This window comes from Halichondria panicea, chromosome 10, assembly GCF_963675165.1.
Source record: "Halichondria panicea chromosome 10, odHalPani1.1, whole genome shotgun sequence".
Taxonomy (NCBI): Eukaryota; Metazoa; Porifera; class Demospongiae; order Suberitida; family Halichondriidae; genus Halichondria; species Halichondria panicea.
Genome location: NC_087386.1, coordinates 853,486 through 872,413, shown reverse-complemented (window position 1 = coordinate 872,413; position 18,928 = coordinate 853,486). Strand labels below are relative to the sequence as shown.

Sequence of the window (18,928 nt, the reverse complement as noted above, 5' to 3'; positions counted from 1 at the left end):
CTAAAAGAACACCTACCTAGTCTCGCAGGCAGCCCTCCGGCATGTCCTGTGAGTATGGCCGGCCTATATACGAGACTAAGATCTACCCACGTGGCTCTATAAAGATGGTGTTGACTAGAAGATCTTCTCGTCGGCATAAGCCCCAGGCCGAGCCTGACATTGAAGTGTCAACCACACTAAAACCAGCAGGAGAGGATGATAAAGAGCTAGACCTACTGACAGAGCAAGTGTTGGAGAGACTAACCAGCCAGCAAGAGAAAGTTGCTTCTGAAGCCCTACCCCCTGATGTGATGGAACTATCCCATGCTACTGATGATTGTCCTTTCCAACTTGCCTCGTCTTTACAGCCCAAGCTAGAGGAGACGCCATATTTTAGTAATGAATCGCTTCAACTTAAAAGTGGTGGTTCCAGTAGCAGTCTCTGCGTGTTGAAGGGTGAGGTGGACACACTACTAAAGAAGAGCGTGATCACTGCAGACTTCGAGAAAAAGGATGGCGTCCCTCCAATCCGTGGTCCGTCCAAGTACGCAAGAGAAAGAGCAAACAAGGTCTGAATTAATACGTGTGTGTGTGTGTGTGTGTGTGTGTGTGTGTGTGTGTGTGTGTGTGTGTGTGTGTGTGTGTGTGTGTGTGTGTGTGTGTGTGTGTGTGTGTGTGTGTGTGTGTGCGTGCGTGCGTGCGTGCGTGCGTGCGTGCGTGCGTGCGTGCGTGCGTGCGTGTCACTATTGAAAACGTGTTTTGTATGATTATTTCCAACTGTTGCATGCAAATATTTGTAATTGTAATAATTGTACTCCACACCCTGCAGGCTGCTCGTCTGAGATCAGCTGGTAAAGGGTGGTTTGATATGCCTGCTCCACAAGTGACCCCTGACCTCAAGAACGACCTCAAACTGCTCAGAATGAGAAATGCCCTCGACCCATCACGTCACTACAAGGCCAACGACTCTAAACAGTTGCCAAGATACTTCCAGGTCATTATAATTGTTGTATCGTATCCCACATCCAGGCATCCGTGTCCCAAATGAACAGTTTGTGTACAAAGCAATTAATCTCTCAACAAAGGCCACCTCTCTATAATTATATATAATGGTGGCCGATACTTAGTCTATGATAAGTATTGCCTCCCTATATGTTTACACATGATTGGACACGCAGCGTATGCACTGCTAACTCCCCATGTATACACATATTTGCTCTCCAGCTACATATAAGTATGTTGTAGTCCCCCCCTCCCCCCCCCACACACACACACACCCTCCCCCTACACACACACACACATCCTCCCCCTACACACACACACACACTGCACAGGTAGGAAGAGTAGTGAGTGGTCCTGGGGAGTTCTACTCAAGCAGGATACCACGGCGACAACAGAAACAGTCTCTAGTTGAAGAGCTGCTCTCCAACGAAGAGTCGAGAGCTTACCACAAGAAGAAGTACTTGGAACTTCAGGCAAAGTTCAGCAGCGGAACAAGGAGGAAAAGACATGTCAAACGTAAGAGGAAGTGATCTCCTGCAAACATTCTCGAACAGTTTTTTTTTTCTAAGTTGAGTATGAATATTCCCACATACATACAGTCATGTATCTTGTTTTGTACTATTAAATCTGTTGACGTTTTATTATTCTCTTTTTATATAAAATTTAATTAATTATGAATATAAGAATTAACAATAATTATAAATCAATTGGATTGACTGAATTGTTGAGTTCCTAATTAGCTAGATCCAAGTCCTTAGTTTGCGGATATCTTCATACAGTTTAGCAGACATGTCTTCTTTGCCTCTGTACTCGTCAAACCTGCATGGCCGTGTGGACACAATTAAGCATACAAATTTACCAATTCCAGTGGAGAAGCACTGTGTTCTAGCGTGCAGTAGAACTCCTAATGACCACCCCTGACCTGAAGAAAGCCCAATCATGATATAAGGCCACGCTTTAAATGAATACTTGGTATACAAAACAACCCCTCAACAAATGCCAACGCTGTGTAACAGCCAAAACTTTGTTGCGTTCGTTATATAAAGTAGTTTCACTGTATAATAATGGACACTGACACGAGCGATGGTGGGTGGGTCACTTACTGTTCTCTGTCAGCCTTGAGGAGTACCTCAATCTGTGTCATCTGCTCACTTGGACTCTGACCCAGGGCTGCCAGCACATTACACAGGTAGGCTGCATAAACACGTATAATTATATAATTATGTGTAAGTTATAATAATAAAGTACGAGTATGAACTGACAAATCCATGCAAGTGTGTAGTTATGTACAATGGCCAAAAAATGCTCAGATTGCTATATACACAATGGATATATAGCCCATATATAACGCAGTGGGAAACCAAGGGCGTATGAAAAGAAGGTATGTACAAGGCCACGAATGGAATAATGAATGAAAAAAAAGCAATTTATCGGGGCCTACATAGCGGCCATACCTGTAAAACTATTATACCAAGTACCTATATCAGCGGCTAGTTGATGTGCAGACGTCTCTGTCAGGGAGGGTATACGGAATATATTGGTGACATATGTTTCCATGGTTCCCCGTGCTATGGCTCCCAACCAGTCCTCGGAGGGGTGGAGGTCATCGTCATCAGATACATTCAACACTGCATGAAGGGATGGTGTCACGTGACTTTGTATCAATTCCACTATTCAAAAATCTTTATTATGACCTAGCTCTAAGTATAATTAACTATTGCATGCATGGTTGAATGTCACATAACTCACTCTCTGTGGCCGGGAAGGGCAGCTGTCCGTGTTTGAGTGCGTGTGTGAGTGAGTGGTTGTCCTGGGAGGTGAACGGCTCCAGCTGCTGGGGCAGGGTCAGCAGGTAGTCTCCAATCTGATGGGGGGGGGGCCCTATTTCCTTGCTATGACCGTAACTAAGTAGAAGACTAAGCTTTTAACTACAATAGCAACTGATACAATGTAACTACAATTATGTCTAGCTACAAGTCTAGAATGTAAGCTCTTGCCTAATTATAAGGCTGGTATGCTTAGCTAGCAACACTATATGTACATGTACAACAGCATACATTGTCATTATGCCACGTACACGTGCTCCTGTGCACGTACATCGTACAACTCACCTCTGTAATGTAGGGCAGTGGTGAGAGACTGAATGATGGGAGGTCGTCAGTGAGGCCACGAGGACTGTCCAGGGGGGCACCTCCCTCACTCCTCCATACCTGAGGGTGGGGGGAGTAATCACATGTGTGATACAAGGATTGAATTTGAAACATACATGAGGGCTTTGTTTTGAGTAGAATCAATGGATTTTGATCAGTCAGATATTTAACCTAAATATACCATGTACATTACCTCCCTTGGAGCTACCAAATGCATCCATTTGCTTGCGAAGAGGTTGATTAAAATTAAAGTTAAGGGCAGTCAGAGATACGTTTAAACAAGATCCATATTTATGCGATCAGTTGTGGCCTATCAAGGTTTACCTTCAGCTGTGGTACTTTTGATAGCTTGTCTTTGAGTTGGGCAAAGATGATGTCAAACGCGAGTGTGTGTGCCCGCTCATTCAGGCCTGTAATCTGACTGATGGACGAGGGCAACAGCTGATAATCTCCGCCCACTGAATAAAGGATCATAAAAAATGTTATACTTTATAAAAAAAACACCTTATATTACCTTTCTGTAGAGCTGCAATGAGCTCCATAACAGCTGTGTGTTCTTCAGGGTGGTACAGAGAGAGGTAGTCATAGCAACCGAACGGAGCTGTTTCATTGGCCACAGATATCAGTTGAGTAGTGCAAGATATGACAGTAGAGGACAGCTGAGAGCTCAGGGTCAGAGTTCGTAGATGCATATCCCCTATAGGCAAAAAATAAGCAAATGTACCACATATCTAGTACGTGAGATGTACGTATACTTTAATCGTTTTGCTATTTAATTATGAGCAAAAAACAACAACATACATGTACCTACTTGGCGACAAATGTACCGAATAACAGCAGACACAGATTTAATTACCACAGGTTTGAATGAGCCTAAAGGCGTGCTGCAAGTTAGTCCACTCCTCCCCCTGACTGGCCACGCCTACTTCCAGACCACACCCCCTGCGTATCTGATGCATGCTACTGGACACCTTTGCCACGTACTGAGTCAACAGGGTCTGTAATGCACACGTACACACAGGGAACAAAGTTATACGTGATAGATACTGATGCCACCATAGCCAGTCTGACTGCTACTACATAAATTGATGGTCTTACAATCAAACAAAAGGGACCTACAGTACATACAGCACACGTGCACATAAGACTAGTATACTGAGAGAGTACAGAGACTTACACTAGTATACTGAGATAATACAGAGACTTACACTAGTATACTGAGAGTATACTGAGAGATACAGAGACTCACAAACCTCGAGGGTTCTGATGAGACCAGGCAGCCCCCATCCCTCCGTTAGCTGCATGCATCGCTCCAGACCATGGCCTGTGATCACAAACAGCTGAGACACTGACGCAGTAATCGCAGACACGGTCTCTTCCACTCCCTCCAGTGACGACTGTGAGTCACATGACACAACAACATAGTCACATGACCAACGACAGTGCATGTACGTAACTAAACACATCACAACATACATGTACATGTATTCATTGGAGAAAATGGGGGTTTTAGTGAGAAGAAAGAGATATAATTATCCTCACCACTTGTAGGGCGTGTAGCTGGTGTTTAAGTAGCTGTGTCTCCATGGCAGGGTACTTGACGAGCAGCTGACAGTAGGGAGAGTGTACAGCCTCTACAAATACAAACACTCCATTCAAGTCTTCCATGGAGGACAAGGCTTGCTCAAGACCCTGAGTGAACCGCATGGAAGCCTGGAAGGGGTACAATGTGAATGTGGAAAATCAACTTACCATTATTGCATTATCTGAGATAAATCTAGTTCAACTCTTTTTTGGCATGTTTAAGGATACTTATTTTTGGTCTCCAAACATCAGTTGAAGATGTAAGTGGTATAAGCAAAAACTTGTTTATAAATAATTTTATGTACGCAGTATGGTACATGTGCAGTGATGATTTCTCTCACCTGTCTGAGCTCAATGAGCATGTTCAGTCCGTCACGCTGTCCCTCGACTGTTGCTAGGCAGCGTCCAAGTGGTACAGAGTCAAGCCCTTGTGCAAACACAACTGAGAGAAGTGGGAGGGGCTCCGGAAACACCTGACTACACCACGAGAACTGGGAGGAGATACAACAAACGGCATGCTCGAAGCAATTTTAAATTCCCAATATTCGAAGGTTCCACAATTGATAGCTAAACTTCTACCTAATAAGTTTGGTAGTAAATTTGGTAGTGTAAGTTTCAAGTTTTCTTCTCTCCCTCCCTCACCTCTTTGCGCCACTTGGTGAGTAGCTCATCATAGAAACAGGAGACAGTGCCGGAGAGAGGTCTCTTGTTGTCTTGTTGCTCAGTCCATAACTCATGAATGCTGGCCTGGGCACACAGGTAAAGAGTCACACGGAGTACTAGTCAGAAACGTGTGTTAGCCTGGCAATACCCTACCAAAACTCTAGATCAAAACACATGACTTGAGCAGCTTTAAACATGAAAGTGTATTTAGTAGCTGGTCAGAACAAGGAAAGACAACTTCCAGTAAGTGCGATATTACGTTCTCGTTATGACCCACCTTGTGACAACCAGTGTAGAGTCCCTTTAGTTGTGAGTATCTCTCTATGTCCAGAAATACCTGCACGTAGTTCCGAGCCTCGTCTGTGGAGGGGGCGGTGTGTGTGTGAGGTGTGGAGAGTGTGATGGGTGGGGTACGGACTTAAACTCACCTAGAGTATGAGAATTGAATGCTGCCACAAGTTTTGGCGAAACGAGAGCTTCTAATCTGTTTTTTAGTGCCTCCAGTACATGTTTTCTGTCCTGATAGTCCGGTACATCATGGAGCACATTCTAAACAAGTTACATGAGGTATCATACAGGTACAAGGTTCAACACGAGTCTTACCAAGCTCTGCTGCATCCCAGCCAGCTTCTCAGCAATCTACACAGTTGAACCAATATAATTATATTGATGGTATATACAATGCCTCTAGTTGTATATCATTTAATTATATAGCAATTCTGAAAATTTCTAAGACGAGGTGAATGGGGACATACCTCCATGTGTTTAATTATACACACCTGCTGAATATCTCCAGTGGCAAAGACCTCCTCCACATTCTCTGAGAGGGTGGTCCAGTTGTCGGCTTCTTGTAGAGCAGTCTGTGATAGTAGCATGCGTTGCTTCACTCTGTCCAGCTCCACTAGCGTCTGCATCGAGTGGGCGGTATCACTCTCCACCTGTGTGAGGGCGGTGAGTGTGGGCGTGTGTGTATGTGTGTGTGTGTGTGGGAGAAGTGGAGACAGAGCTTACTCGTTTAATGTCCTCTTTGACGACCATCATCTGCTCGTTGAGTAGACTAGCTTCTTGTCTCACGGACTCTACATCTCGTAACACCCTACGTACGTAGATAGGTCACGTGACAATGGACACGTTGTTATACAACGGCACCTACCGAGGAAGGTTGTTGAGCATCTGCATACTTGTATCTTCAACTGACTTGTTTAGTTCTTGAATGAACAACTGCAGCTTCATGACTAAGGTCGATGCATGTACCTGTATCAGGCACAGTAATGTACGCATTCAAGAAAGAGCTCGTGCAAAGTATTAAAATAATAAGTATTTAAGGTGACCTACATCTACAGATGTCTGTTTGTCTTTGTGTGTATTGAGAGCTCCATTCACCCACTCCTTGACCTCAAAATTCTCATCAGAAAAACGGCTCAAGTCCATAGCTAGCTAGCTAGCTGCTCTCTTCTCTGTCTCCTCTGTGTCCTCTGTCTGGTAACAGTAGGTAAAGGGTCGTGGAAAACAAATACTGCAATCAAACTAGCAAAGACACCCACGTGGCATGCAGCAATGGAAGTGGATGAAGAGTCAAGACACTTGCATTTCGTGGCCCCTGGCGATGTAATCACCACAGATACAGACTTCATGAGGTATCGATGATGATATTGTCTACTTACAGCCCCATGCATGCTTCCACACTCACACTATAATAATTGCCTGGCCTTTATTATAGAGACGATTGCCCCCAGGCCCGATGCATCGTACAGGGATTATAGTCGTACAGTGGTTATTGTTTATTCTGTATACTCTACAAGCTGTTCATTGATTGATTGAAAACTGCTTGTGTATACATGTAATGGGAAAACCCCCTGCTGGGAAAACCCCTAGCAACATGTAATGTATTGTACTGGGAAAACCCCTAGCCCATGTAATCCCTGTGCTTGCACGGGTATTGTACTAGGAAAACCCCTGCTTGTGTTGTTCAGCTGGGAACCCCTGGCTGCATGTACTACTGAAAACACTGTACACACATTATCTATTTTTGGACAGGGGCCATGGTACATATGCTGAGGACGGGAAACTGTTGGCATCTGTTGCTGGTGTAGTGGAGAGAGTCAACCTGCTCATTTATGTGAAACCACTCAAATCAAGGTCATTCCTATTAGTCACAGTCACTATAGCAGATGACAAAGCACTTACCTCATTCGTTACCCTATGACCTATCATGAGGTCATAGGGTGATATGGTACAAACTAACATGTTTGATCACTATAGGTACAATGGTGAAGTTGGGGATGTGGTTGTTGGAAGAATCACTGAGGTATGACTAACACCCCTCAGGGTATTGCTTAATACATGGTTACAACACAGCAGATATTTACAGTTATGTTTCGATCAATCTATTCTGCAAGCTCTGCTAAATAAATTCCCCCCCCACTGTTCCCCACTTACTATATATATATACAACATACGACATACGTGACTGTAGATGCTGTATCATACGTGGTTATAATTTACTCTTGTCCCTGCATTAGGTGCAGCAGAAACGTTGGAAGGTGTCCACGTACTCTCGGCTGGACTCAGTGCTCCTGCTCTCCTCTGTCAACTTGCCTGGGGGTGTGTTGAGGCGGCGTGGAGTACAGGATGAGCTCATGATGAGAGAGTACTTCAAAGAAGGTGACCTCATCAGTGTGAGTATACATGACCTCATTTAATGTCAAACATGCAATTTCTACGAAGCATCCACACTCATGTAGGAATTCCCCCAGCCTACTATAATTAAATTAACGAAAGATAATCAGAAAATTTCAGGGGTTCACTCCGGAATTTTTTTCCACCTTTGACTGCCATTAGCACATGCATAATTATATTCATTGTCGTCCTCCCCAAAGCTGAAAAACTGATATTGTGTGATTGTGTTCTCTTCCCTCTCAGGCTGAGGTACAGCAGGTGTACCATGATGGGTCTCTGTCCCTGCACACACGCAGCCTCAAGTACGGCAAGGTGAGGATATCGGATATTTAGAGTGAAAAAAGTAAAAGCTTACACAGTCTAGAAAATAATTATTTCCCTCTAGAGAGTATTTATATCTAGTGTGAGCAGTTAAAAAGTGTGTTTTAGCAATTTATCGCCTACATTTATCAACTGAGTGAAACCTTCCCCCCTACACAGCTGTGTCAAGGTACCCTGGTAACAGTACCCCCCTCCCTCGTTAAACAATGTAAGAACCACTTCCACAACCTGCTCTGTGGAGCGAGCATCATCTTAGGTAACAATGGTTACATCTGGATCACCACTAAAGTATCAGACGATCATCAGCAACCACAGATGAGGTTTCATACTCCCACCGTCTCTGACGCTAAGCCCGCTAAAGAGGAGGCTATAAAGATGGAAGAGAGGGAGATTATCGCTAGGCTAAGAAACTGTATTCTCGCTCTAGCCCAACAAAGAATTTTGTTGTTCGACACTACTGTCCAGTACACATATGAATCATCACTCAAATACCAGGTCAGTGTTGTAACCCGCATGGCTTAATAATTATATGTTTTTAAGCACACCTTGTTTTTAAGCTCAGTATAAAGTCTGACTTATAATCTTACCTTACAGATAACCCTGACCATTAGCACATGTATTATGACCAGGTTTTCGTTATCATGACTACACATTACAACCTTAAAATGGCATTTGTATACACAATGATTGTATAACAGGCACGTATGTATCAAATACTTTTAATTTTCTCTCTCTCTGTCTCTCTGCAGGTAAAGGAACTACTGGACCCTGAAGTGGCTAGGGATATAACAGAACAAGCTAGAAACATAGCTATGGACTGACTAAGTATTATAATTATGCTCATTCATTAATTTTGTATTAACTGCTAATTCAAACATTAATTTTTTTTTTCGATAAAAATTGTTTCAATGGAAAACAAACGAGGGATAATCATACAATCATAGTAATTTTATAGTAATAATTATGTAAGTGCCAAAAAATTAAAGTGAGATACAGCTAGAACACAAAAAATATATATATATTGAGTAATTATATAAACATGCCACATACAACAATACTTGGTACGCTCTATGCACACAGACTCTACACAGTTAGTTCAATGGCCAATGCCTTTGATAAATCGGAAGAAGTGAACTTGAAATCGAAGACGATTCACAGACTCAGGTGCTTGCTTGTACCCGTCCTTGGTGTACGCATCAGACACCCTTTTGTTGACCTTTACCATCATGGCCCCGAGGTCGTGCGTATACGAATGCTTGATAAACACTTGGCATACTTCAGATATGAACCACGAACCATAGCGACGACTACGATATGCAGAGCTTCCTGTGGGTGTGGCAAATCCAAAATAGAAGTCGGCCTCTTGTGGGATCGTGTTATGATAAGGACCACCCCCTGTGTCACGTTCAGGGAGGTCAAATCCTTTGGTCTCTTGGTCTCCCCGACAGGCTTGTACGAAAAACAGCTTTGGCTTTCCGAAGAGAGAGGGACACATCTTCATGACTCCAGCTAGATCGTTCAAGTTAACAGCTTCACAATCTGATCCGTGTACGACACCTTGCTCCCCGTGGGTCAGAATGCAACATATGAAACTGTCGTACTGGGCGTGGCTTCGGTTGGCCATACGGAGCAATTCTTCTTTCATTTGAGTGGAGGATAGATTTTCCATGACTTCAACTTTGTAACGAAGGTATTTGAAGGTCTGTGTAAGGTTGTGTACGTCAACATCTGCTCCATTTCTGCGAGGGTGTTGTTTGTCAGGGTCAGAATGGTGGAATTCGTAGTTGTTAACGATTAAGCAAACACCGTGGGGACTTCGACTCATTTTGTAATAGTCGTCATCGTCTTGTGCCGACTGTGGGTTGGCAACTTGCAACTGTTGGTGGACAGTTTGCATTTCTTTTCTCTGCAGCTCAGCTTCATTTGTCATCCGCTTCAAAAGCGTTTCAAGTTCAGAGATCTTTTGTTCGTACTCTCTCTCTTTGCCCTGGTGCTGATCGGCCACAGAGTTGATTCTTGCTTGCATGCCCATGAGTTGGGTTTGGTACTGCATGATATTGTCTTCTTTCATTCTTAGTTCACTGTCTTTACGTGCGAGTTCGGACTGCAGTTGCTGATTCCGAGATTGCTGTTGTTTCTCCTCTTCCATGTTGAAAACAGCAGCCAAATACGGAGGTTGTGAATACTGCAAAGGTTCTTCTCCGACATGAAACGCGGGACTTTGTGTAGAAGGCGGGGATTGTACAGGATAGTATGGGTGACTCACAGGATAGGATGGCTGACTCACTGGGTGAACAGGATAGGACGGCTGGCTCTCCGGGTGTTGATGTCCATAATTGGACTGTTGTGTGTTTGGGTTTATGACTCCATAATTTGTCTGTGACGGCTGGCCTGTAGATTGCGAATAATACTGTTGACTCTCAGGGTGTACACCTTGGTAACGCGTGTCGTCTTGTGTAGAACGTTGTCCATACATGGGCTGTGGGTTATTCTGAGGAATATGCTGTACTCCATTGTTCACTACTGCATTCCCTTGATGTGCAGGTGATAACTGTCTTCTGTTTGCTGTGAAGGATTGTCCATTACTGGCAATGAATTGGTGCTGTGATGAGTCCATACTCGGTTGGCTAGGGAGGCTCCCAACACCAGAGGGTGGAGAGGTAATATCAGGCACTCCCATGGATCCCAGGGTGGACGCCCCGGACCCTGCTCTGCTGACAGGGGAGAGGGGTGAGAGGGATGAGGAGGAGGAGTAGCTATCGATACGAGATAGGTGAGGATTTGATTCGTTCAGTGGAGTCTCTTGCATTGGTTGACCCAGTTGTTGTTGTTGATCACCAGTGTACAGGCTGTTGGGGACAGCACCACCTACAGAGAAAGAGAGAGAGGGGGATATAATATAGTGAAGGTTTTGTGCTAGCAAGGCACTAAGAAAAATGAAAGTGTCGCGGGTGCTGGTGCCTCAGTGGACAGCTAGCACATGAAGCTAACTAATACTTCTGCTATTAATATTTGCAAAGGATGTCGCAATCGACCCTGATTGCTGCCAAGAATGTGACCAAAAGTTTAAAGTTGGCTGCTACATTTTCACCAAACAGTGCAGCTCTTCCCTCACTTGCAGCTACCAATAACTAGCGTTCTAGTGCACAGCTAACTATTATAAGTTATATCAACAGACTATGTTAATACACGAGAGAAGAGACAGCAATGGTGGCCTTCAAAGTAAGCAAAACTAACCACAACTTTAATTTTGCAAATCCACAAATTGAAGAACAAGAAAACATGACTAGAAGCTCTTACTTGCACTTTTTAAGCAGTCTACACAGACACACACAACACACTACCTTATACCTCACTGTGCATGAGCATACCGAGGCATATAATGTCATTGATAATAATTATGGGTGATAGCTGTCATGCATTTACCATGTAAGGGATCAGCTAATGACATGACCAGACAACAATGATACGATTATATCCCTAGAAATGTACCGTGGAATGCTCAGGGAAGTGGGGGGAAACCCAGGGGGAAGACCCTTGTAACACATGACAAGGTGAGTAATGCACACGTACACACAGTGTTGTAACGTAAGACTATTATGTAGACAAACCAAGTCTTATATACACTGAGCAGTTACACTAACACCACCACCAACCTGTGAGCTGTTGGTAAGGTTGTCTTTGAACTTGCAGCATGTACTGATTCACCTTATCGCACAGATCTACACGACCAGCTGTAATAAGGGCATTATAGAGCTGCTTCAAATCAGTATTCCGGATAATCTGCCTCTGAATAAGGAGTTGGAACAGTTCTGTGGCCGTGTAGATCCTCTGAACATTCTGCTTGAGCTGGTCTTTGAAGTAGTACTTCATATTGTCAAATTCGCCCGATTCTAAATCCATGGCAATCCTTAGAAGACACTCGTAGAAGAGGAAATTTTGATCAATCTCTACTGGTCTAGTAGGGGGAAATTCAATAAGTTGTCTACGTGCTTCATTATAACCGGTGCTCTCTAGCATTCGGTGTAGGAAGGCCGTGTTTTCTGCTGAGAGTCTACCTCTCTCCTCTAGTGCATTAAAGAGATCGAGAGATGATCGAATTCTGTCAATACGCGAGTTAGTGAGGATGGGCCGACTTAGAAACTTGAGAAATTCCAGTTGTTGGTTGGTTAGCTGTTCGCTGACACGCAACAGTGCCACTCGGAAATTACTCATCCTGCGACTCTAGTCAAAGGAAACAGATATATAATTATAGTAAGCTGGCAAACAGTGAGCTATGTACCTATAGATTCTAATGTGCTAGCCTAGTCGCTAGCTAGGAGTACTGTGTCTATTATTTTAATAATTAGAATGTTACAATGATATCAACTTACAGAATCTTATTTTGACAGGTTAGGGAAAATCCAGCATGAGACAGCAGAAAGCTTTAGGTTTCAATATGCTAAGAGATCAGGAGTTTCAATAAATAAATAATAGAGGCTGCTTTGCATCGCATGCATGTGGGAGGGGTTAGATCTATTATTAGGCCAATGTTTAGTGCGCATGTGCGAAAGTCTTCCAAGACCACGCCTTTATACCTGTGGGGAAGAAAGGCGTGGTCCACACCAGGCACTAGGATTATCTTGAAATACGCCCATAGTGCAGTGCAGTGCTATAGTGTGCAGTGTTAATAGTGTTAGAGCCTGTATTGGAGAGATCATGGGTGGGAGCTTTTCTAAAGCCCCTGCTGAAGCCAATGGAAATGGACACTTGGAGGCAGAGACTCAAGATCTGTTCCAAGACATCCCCTCCACACTGCACACTGAGCCCATTCAGAGCTTGTGTGTAGCTAATGACAACGAGCTCTTCTCTGGAGGTGTAGATAAGGTGTGTGTTCAACCTGCAGCAGGAGTGCCAAAGAATCACTGAGTATAAAATTCCCTGTGGCATATTTATAATAGCTTCAGGGCTGTAATATTGCTTAACATTATGTGTGCCTCCCACACAAAAAAGACAAACTTGGTGCATGATTTCACTGCACTGTATCCTCTTTGATGTTTGATGTAGGATGTCATACTGTACTCGTGGACACGGCACATTAAGCGAGCCAGATTCAAGGGGCCCTCTAAAGACATCACCAAGGTATGATTGGTTGGCACTAAGGATGCAGTCCCAAAGTGAAAATAATACATCTCAATTGTTAAATAACACCACGCAAGTTGACTAATATCCCCGCTTTGTTTTTCCTAGGTGATCTACAGTAAAAAACGAGGAATGATTTATGCTGGATCGAGGGATCGCACCATTTATGCCTGGAATTGGCCCCGGGAAAAAGCGGAAGAAGCCGCTGAAACTACTGTTGTGTCTGATGATCATAATGCGCTTGTCCCAGAGGCAACCACTACTCTCCAGGCCCACTCTCTAGGAGTCACTGCACTGGCTCACAGCGAAGGTGTGTGTGTGGTGTGTGTGCGTGTGTGTGTTGTGGAGTGCTTGATTAATGGAGTGATGTTTGGCGGAGTATGTATGTTATGTAGCTCAATTTCAAAGTGTTTACAGTTACAGGGATACAATTCTAACAGGTTAATGTGTTGGTTAACAAATATGCCCCGCCCACACAGCTAGCTACTGTCCTTTAGGAGTACACGGAATTCACACTTTTTCATTGCTTGTACCTTGACTGTTAAGAGTTTTTATCTCGACTGTGTGTACAAGGCTTATTTGTTATCTTACAAGCTGCAGTTTGTAATACCATTAAAGATTAACGACTTCACTGGAAGAGCTGGCTCTCGCATTCCAGTGGTATAATTAAGTTGGAAGCATGGGTTTTACTTAGTTAAACGGTTAGGGCCACTTTAAACCTTGTCAGCTTGTTACACAGGATTAGGGGAAACTCTTCAACTGAAAGTTTGGAGCTACATGTACACAAGGGTGTTGGTGTAGAAGCTTAGCCCTTGAATTGAACGTAAACACAAGAATCTCTACAACCTCCCTATACATGTTGCCTGTTTGATTGCACAAACTTAAAACACCCACTCACACACTACATGTGCTGAAATGTATACTCCCTAGCCTTATCTATTGGTGCAATATTTATTTGTTTTCCTTTCTGCATACGACTAAGTATTTGGCATAAAAACTACGTTATAACATGCACACATGCGTGATTTGAATATGCCCCCCCCCCCCACACACACACACACACACACACACACATGCACACACGCACACAGATTTCCCTCAATTACTGTGCTCTGGGTCACGTGACAACTCCGTGTGTCTGTGGGATACCAACACGAGCAAGTCCATCTCCTCAATGTACTCTACCCGTAACATTGTGACAGGGCTGGAGTGGGTGGAGGGGGAGAGGGGAGTACTACAGTCCAGTGAGGACAAGACGCTGAGACTCTGGGACCTCACCAGCTGCAGCACTGTCCAGCAGTTCAGGGCACGGAATGATCTGCAGGTACTGTGCATGGAGTGTAGACCATTACATACGTGTAGGTCTTACAGAGAGGGCCTGATTAAATTCCAATCAATTTTGAGATTTAACGATGAATGGACGGTAGTTATTAAAGTTTGATAGATCCAGTGCCATGAACTATGTCTAATAATCAGTCACTCTCAGCCAGGTTAATGGGCCCCAAAGTCTCCATAGGATCTGTGTTAGCAGGCCACCCTCTATAATACAGCCTGGTTAATGGGCCCCAAAGTCTCCATAGGATCTGTGTTAGCAGGCCACCCTCTATAATACAGCCTGGTTAATGGGCCCCAAAGTCTCCATAACACGTGTTTTGACTTGTACTTGCAGGCCCACCTCTCTATTACAGCTTCTGTTGGTCCGTCAAACGGTGACCACTATTATAAACAGTTCACTTGTACTGCAGTATCACTTTGCTTTGTTTTTTGGAAATCAACATCACAAGTTTTGTCTTGACCGAAACCATAATGAATTTCACCATAATAATATTGAATTTCATAACAATTTTGTATTTTATGCAGTTTGTACACACGTGTACACGCATTTGCTTGTTCCGTGCAGACTTGCTGTGCTGTGTCATCTTCAAGACAGCAGTTTGTGGCGGGATCAAGCGGTAGTGGAAATTTGGGAGCTGAGCTTACTCTCTGGGATCGACGGAACGAAAGAAGGCCAATCAAAGAGTTCAAGGGTCACTCAGAAGGCGTGAAAGATTGCATCTTTATTACAATGGATGACAAAGAATTGTGAGTAGGTGGTACCTACAAGACAAGGATGAGTGAATCATCTCATGTATCTTTAGAAGCAACTACGTGTAGATGTACAATAATTAAACAAAAGGGGTTACTTGCTTCTATGCTAATTGGTGCTTCCTTGGCCAATCTTACATAATAGTATGCTTTGTAGCAATTGCTTTGGCTATGTAAATTCTTTTGTAGTGTATATAATTATACCGTATGTGCATACTCTTCCCCTGGGAACTAATTTATGTTGTTTCTATTGTTCACACTGTGTTATTCCCCACCCCACCACACCCTAGGATTGCGTCATCGGGTTGTGACTCAACAGTTAGACTGTGGGACAAAGACACTGGAGGTAGGTCCACTGTGTGTGTGTGTATACAAGGGAGAAGGTTACAAGACTCACCCCCCCCCCCCCCTCCTCTTAACTAAACTATGACTCATGCCAAATTGATACATGTAAAGATCAAATGTATAATCTGGATGAGTCCCCTTCCCCTCTGTGTGTACTGTATATAAGACCCCTTTAAGTCACAGACTCTCCTGTGTGTGTTAATGTCACTGTGCTATGTGTAAGTTTCTCAGTACCCGAAGTCTTTCATGTACAGTTTGAGTATTGTCCATGTCGTATTCGTGCACAGTACACACACAATTCACTATGGTTGTTATCTGCCTCTGTAGATTGCTTACACACTGAGTTCATATCTGATGCTGGTCCAATCACCGCTCTTGTATCACCCTCGCCTGGATTGTAAGTTGCCAGTCTCTTCAACGTACCATTAAAGCTGGTCACTCGCTGTTGTTATGGCTAGGTTTTTTAAGTATTGCACCATTCCATGCATGTACATGTAGAGGTAGGCTTATTGTAGTGCGTGTCAGGTAATCGTGTTTTGGCTGCAATTAACTGCACACCCACGCCCACACACACGCCCACACACACAGAATTGCATGTAGTTCGTTCAAGGCCGGCATCTCAGTGTGGTCCATCATCTCTGAACATTCAGGTAGCAAGTCCCTCTGTCTCTCAATGAAAGCCAAGTATTGATCACTGCACACCTATCGTCATTATTATATTATCATTGAAGTTTTTAACTATGATTATACTATTTCTCACTATATACATCACCACGAAATTAATTTAATTATGCATTTTTTAATAATGACTCTTGACTATACTGAGAATGCATGCGCTCAATACCTATGGTGGGACTACATGAAAAATGGTTGCTTTGCGGGATATGGAGTATTACAGAGTATTATAGGATCATGAAACCATAATTATGTAGTTTACAAATGCCTGAATATCAACACAACTTGAGCCCTATTCAACGAACAAAAACAATCATTGTCAATTGGTTAGTGTTCATTTGCCAGAATGGCATGCATAAAAACAACTCAGTCCAGAAATCAATACACACAGAAATAAACAACGACAACGATTACAATAAATTAGTATTATTTTCCAGCGAGTAATGCTCTAATATTCTCTAGGACAAACTCCACTCCTTGCTTTGTCACCTCACAGCTTATTACACTTCGAACCCAAACGTCACCACAGACGAGCATCTTAATCCCTCTCTTCTCCAGACTACCCACAAAATCAATGGCTTTCATATCGTCTCGAATTACATAGAAATTTACGATATTAGTCTCAACTGTTGATATGTCAATTTGAACGCCAAGTTCACTCATTTTAGCCAGGCCTGTTGCAAGAAGCTGGGCATTGTCGTGATCTTCTTGCAGTCGTTTGCTGCCTTTCTCCAGAGCAATCAACCCAGGGGCAGCGATCACACCGATTTGTCTCATTCCCCCACCGAGAGCTTTCCGCAATTTTCGTGCCTTTGCGATGAAATCCTTACTCCCAGCGATCACAGAGCCAACTGGAGCACCGAGGCCTTTAGACAAACACACATTGACACTGTCCACACACTCTGTGAGTTTGGAGGCCGGCAGTTTGAGAGCTGTTGCAGCGTTGAAGAGCCTCGCCCCATCAAGATGAATCTTGATTCCTCTTCCCTTCACGAGTGCGGCCACTTGCTCCATGTACTCTGGAGTTAGGACACGGCCTCCCTTTCGATTGTGAGTGTTTTCGATACAAAGCAACTTTGTTGTTGCAAAATGTGGATCATCGATTGTTTGAATTCTGCGTCGTACATCGTCCAAGTCTAGTTGTCCATTTGGAAGAGTTTTAACAATTTTCGAATACACACCGCCCAGATAGGCAGACCCTCCTTGCTCGTGAAATGAAATATGTGATTCATCTCCCAAAAGCATTTCGTCACCACGACCACTGCAATGTATCATTACAGAGATAAGATTACCCATAGTGCCAGAGGGGACGAACAGGGCAGCTTCTTTTCCGAGAATTTCTGCTGCTCTGGTTTCTAATTTGTTTGCGGTTGGGTCGTCACAATAAACATCGTCTCCCACTTCAGCTTCCAACATGGCTAGTCTCATTTCATCTGATGGCTTGGTGACAGTGTCACTGCGCATGTCCACAACTGCAGTAGGGAAAATCAGTAAAACTTCATAAAAATGCTCTGCCCTAAATTTTGATCATTTGAAACAAATAGCTCAATGACAGACTGACAGAAGACTGAATAGAATGGATCAACTAATTTCAAAAGCAACAACATGCATTCTGTAGCGCTCAGAGGGAGGTCTATCACCTGACATGTTTAGGGACCACATGTACTCAGTGTCTTTGCAGGTGACAATGAATGGTAATTGCATTCACGATGTGCATATCAGGAATACTATAATGGCGGAACTAAATATGGAGTAGAGACAGTGATGGTCCTCACCAGGTGGGTTAGTGGGCGGGTCTCTGGGTTTCCTATAGAGTAGCGAGTCTTTCCCAATAGCCACGCACTGCAGACCAGGGATCTCCGGAGGTGGGTCTGGGACACTGCTCATCTTGCACACAAGCACGCACACACAGTGACGTAGCTCTGACTCTATATCACTGCTCTGTGTGTGTAGAGAGAGAGAGGGACACTGACTGCTAGGGGTAACTGTAGGGTGATTGTGATCCCTACTAGCTTACTGTACATAATCTAGCAAAAGGGGGGTGGGGCATGTATTGCTGGGAGCTCCACATTATTTTTTCAGGCTGCAAAATGGCTTTTTGCATAAACCTGAAGCTAGCTATAGTCTACCTGTGTAGTGCACATAAATATTGGTATATAAAAATGTGTTACGTACCTTTAGAAGGAGAAGAATTATATGACCTTGTTACAGTGCAGTGACCTCTAGTTCTAGCTCTGCCATGAGGACTTTATGTGTTCCAAATCAAGGAAGATTATCTACCCTCAGTAAAATTGAAATTAGCTAATTAATTAGCTGAGGAGCTG

The 18,928-nt window shown here is 43.6% G+C and overlaps 6 protein-coding genes across 6 annotated transcripts; 3 read left to right on the top strand and 3 right to left on the bottom strand.

Moving 5' to 3' along the window:
• Positions 1–26: 26 nt before the first annotated feature.
• On the top strand, positions 27–1,702 carry LOC135342282 (deoxynucleotidyltransferase terminal-interacting protein 2-like). Its single transcript, XM_064538978.1, has 3 exons — positions 27–548; positions 809–973; positions 1,314–1,702. Exons 1-3 carry the CDS (start codon positions 42–44, stop codon positions 1,509–1,511), a joined length of 870 nt encoding a protein of 289 aa, XP_064395048.1. The 5' UTR covers positions 27–41; the 3' UTR covers positions 1,512–1,702.
• On the bottom strand, positions 1,612–6,906 carry LOC135342271 (conserved oligomeric Golgi complex subunit 7-like). The gene is made up of 19 exons (XM_064538965.1): positions 6,714–6,906; positions 6,532–6,632; positions 6,390–6,474; positions 6,158–6,316; positions 5,982–6,017; positions 5,807–5,927; positions 5,656–5,738; positions 5,358–5,462; positions 5,057–5,206; positions 4,674–4,844; positions 4,385–4,528; positions 3,988–4,129; positions 3,646–3,828; positions 3,456–3,589; positions 3,093–3,191; positions 2,731–2,845; positions 2,460–2,609; positions 2,085–2,175; positions 1,612–1,800 (listed from the first exon to the last, which is right to left on the bottom strand). Exons 1-19 carry the CDS (start codon positions 6,807–6,809, stop codon positions 1,722–1,724), a joined length of 2,244 nt encoding a protein of 747 aa, XP_064395035.1. The 5' UTR covers positions 6,810–6,906; the 3' UTR covers positions 1,612–1,721.
• Positions 6,904–10,033, top strand: LOC135342283 (exosome complex component RRP4-like). The gene is made up of 7 exons (XM_064538979.1): positions 6,904–7,015; positions 7,416–7,517; positions 7,641–7,686; positions 7,901–8,056; positions 8,301–8,369; positions 8,538–8,873; positions 9,128–10,033. The coding sequence occupies exons 1-7, from the start codon at positions 6,936–6,938 to the stop codon at positions 9,197–9,199; spliced, it is 861 nt and encodes a 286-aa protein (XP_064395049.1). The 5' UTR covers positions 6,904–6,935; the 3' UTR covers positions 9,200–10,033.
• Positions 9,244–12,906, bottom strand: LOC135342270 (uncharacterized). Its single transcript, XM_064538964.1, has 3 exons — positions 12,752–12,906; positions 12,035–12,602; positions 9,244–11,246 (listed from the first exon to the last, which is right to left on the bottom strand). Exons 2-3 carry the CDS (start codon positions 12,591–12,593, stop codon positions 9,475–9,477), a joined length of 2,331 nt encoding a protein of 776 aa, XP_064395034.1. The 5' UTR covers positions 12,594–12,602; positions 12,752–12,906; the 3' UTR covers positions 9,244–9,474.
• A 49-nt stretch (positions 12,907–12,955) lies between these two features.
• LOC135342279 (WD repeat-containing protein 31-like) lies at positions 12,956–16,738 on the top strand. Its single transcript, XM_064538974.1, has 8 exons — positions 12,956–13,244; positions 13,425–13,499; positions 13,608–13,809; positions 14,591–14,823; positions 15,400–15,581; positions 15,875–15,930; positions 16,257–16,326; positions 16,518–16,738. Exons 1-8 carry the CDS (start codon positions 13,077–13,079, stop codon positions 16,618–16,620), a joined length of 1,089 nt encoding a protein of 362 aa, XP_064395044.1. The 5' UTR covers positions 12,956–13,076; the 3' UTR covers positions 16,621–16,738.
• Positions 16,739–16,899: 161 nt separating this feature from the next.
• LOC135342277 (uncharacterized) lies at positions 16,900–18,887 on the bottom strand. Its single transcript, XM_064538973.1, has 3 exons — positions 18,780–18,887; positions 18,380–18,545; positions 16,900–18,076 (listed from the first exon to the last, which is right to left on the bottom strand). The coding sequence occupies exons 2-3, from the start codon at positions 18,489–18,491 to the stop codon at positions 17,031–17,033; spliced, it is 1,158 nt and encodes a 385-aa protein (XP_064395043.1). The 5' UTR covers positions 18,492–18,545; positions 18,780–18,887; the 3' UTR covers positions 16,900–17,030.
• Between the last annotated feature and the right edge of the window lie 41 nt (positions 18,888–18,928).

Coding starts and splice junctions, on each gene's coding strand:
- LOC135342282 (XM_064538978.1), top strand. CDS start 42: ATGTCCTGTGAGTATGGCCGGCCTATATACGAGACTAAGATCTACCCA. Junction 549..808: donor CAAGAGAAAGAGCAAACAAG/GTCTGAATTAAT, acceptor CACACCCTGCAG/GCTGCTCGTCTGAGATCAGC. Junction 974..1,313: donor AGTTGCCAAGATACTTCCAG/GTCATTATAATT, acceptor CACACTGCACAG/GTAGGAAGAGTAGTGAGTGG.
- LOC135342271 (XM_064538965.1), bottom strand. CDS start 6,809: ATGGACTTGAGCCGTTTTTCTGATGAGAATTTTGAGGTCAAGGAGTGG. Junction 5,739..5,806: donor ATTCAATTCTCATACTCTAG/GTGAGTTTAAGT, acceptor CCCCCTCCACAG/ACGAGGCTCGGAACTACGTG. Junction 3,590..3,645: donor CATTGCAGCTCTACAGAAAG/GTAATATAAGGT, acceptor TCCTTTATTCAG/TGGGCGGAGATTATCAGCTG.
- LOC135342283 (XM_064538979.1), top strand. CDS start 6,936: ATGGAAGTGGATGAAGAGTCAAGACACTTGCATTTCGTGGCCCCTGGC. Junction 7,687..7,900: donor TTGTTGGAAGAATCACTGAG/GTATGACTAACA, acceptor TCCCTGCATTAG/GTGCAGCAGAAACGTTGGAA. Junction 8,874..9,127: donor AATCATCACTCAAATACCAG/GTCAGTGTTGTA, acceptor GTCTCTCTGCAG/GTAAAGGAACTACTGGACCC.
- LOC135342270 (XM_064538964.1), bottom strand. CDS start 12,593: ATGAGTAATTTCCGAGTGGCACTGTTGCGTGTCAGCGAACAGCTAACC. Junction 11,247..12,034: donor ACCTTACCAACAGCTCACAG/GTTGGTGGTGGT, acceptor CTTTCTCTGTAG/GTGGTGCTGTCCCCAACAGC.
- LOC135342279 (XM_064538974.1), top strand. CDS start 13,077: ATGGGTGGGAGCTTTTCTAAAGCCCCTGCTGAAGCCAATGGAAATGGA. Junction 13,500..13,607: donor CCTCTAAAGACATCACCAAG/GTATGATTGGTT, acceptor TGTTTTTCCTAG/GTGATCTACAGTAAAAAACG. Junction 16,327..16,517: donor GTATCACCCTCGCCTGGATT/GTAAGTTGCCAG, acceptor CCACACACACAG/AATTGCATGTAGTTCGTTCA.
- LOC135342277 (XM_064538973.1), bottom strand. CDS start 18,491: ATGAGCAGTGTCCCAGACCCACCTCCGGAGATCCCTGGTCTGCAGTGC. Junction 18,077..18,379: donor CCCGCCCACTAACCCACCTG/GTGAGGACCATC, acceptor TCCCTACTGCAG/TTGTGGACATGCGCAGTGAC.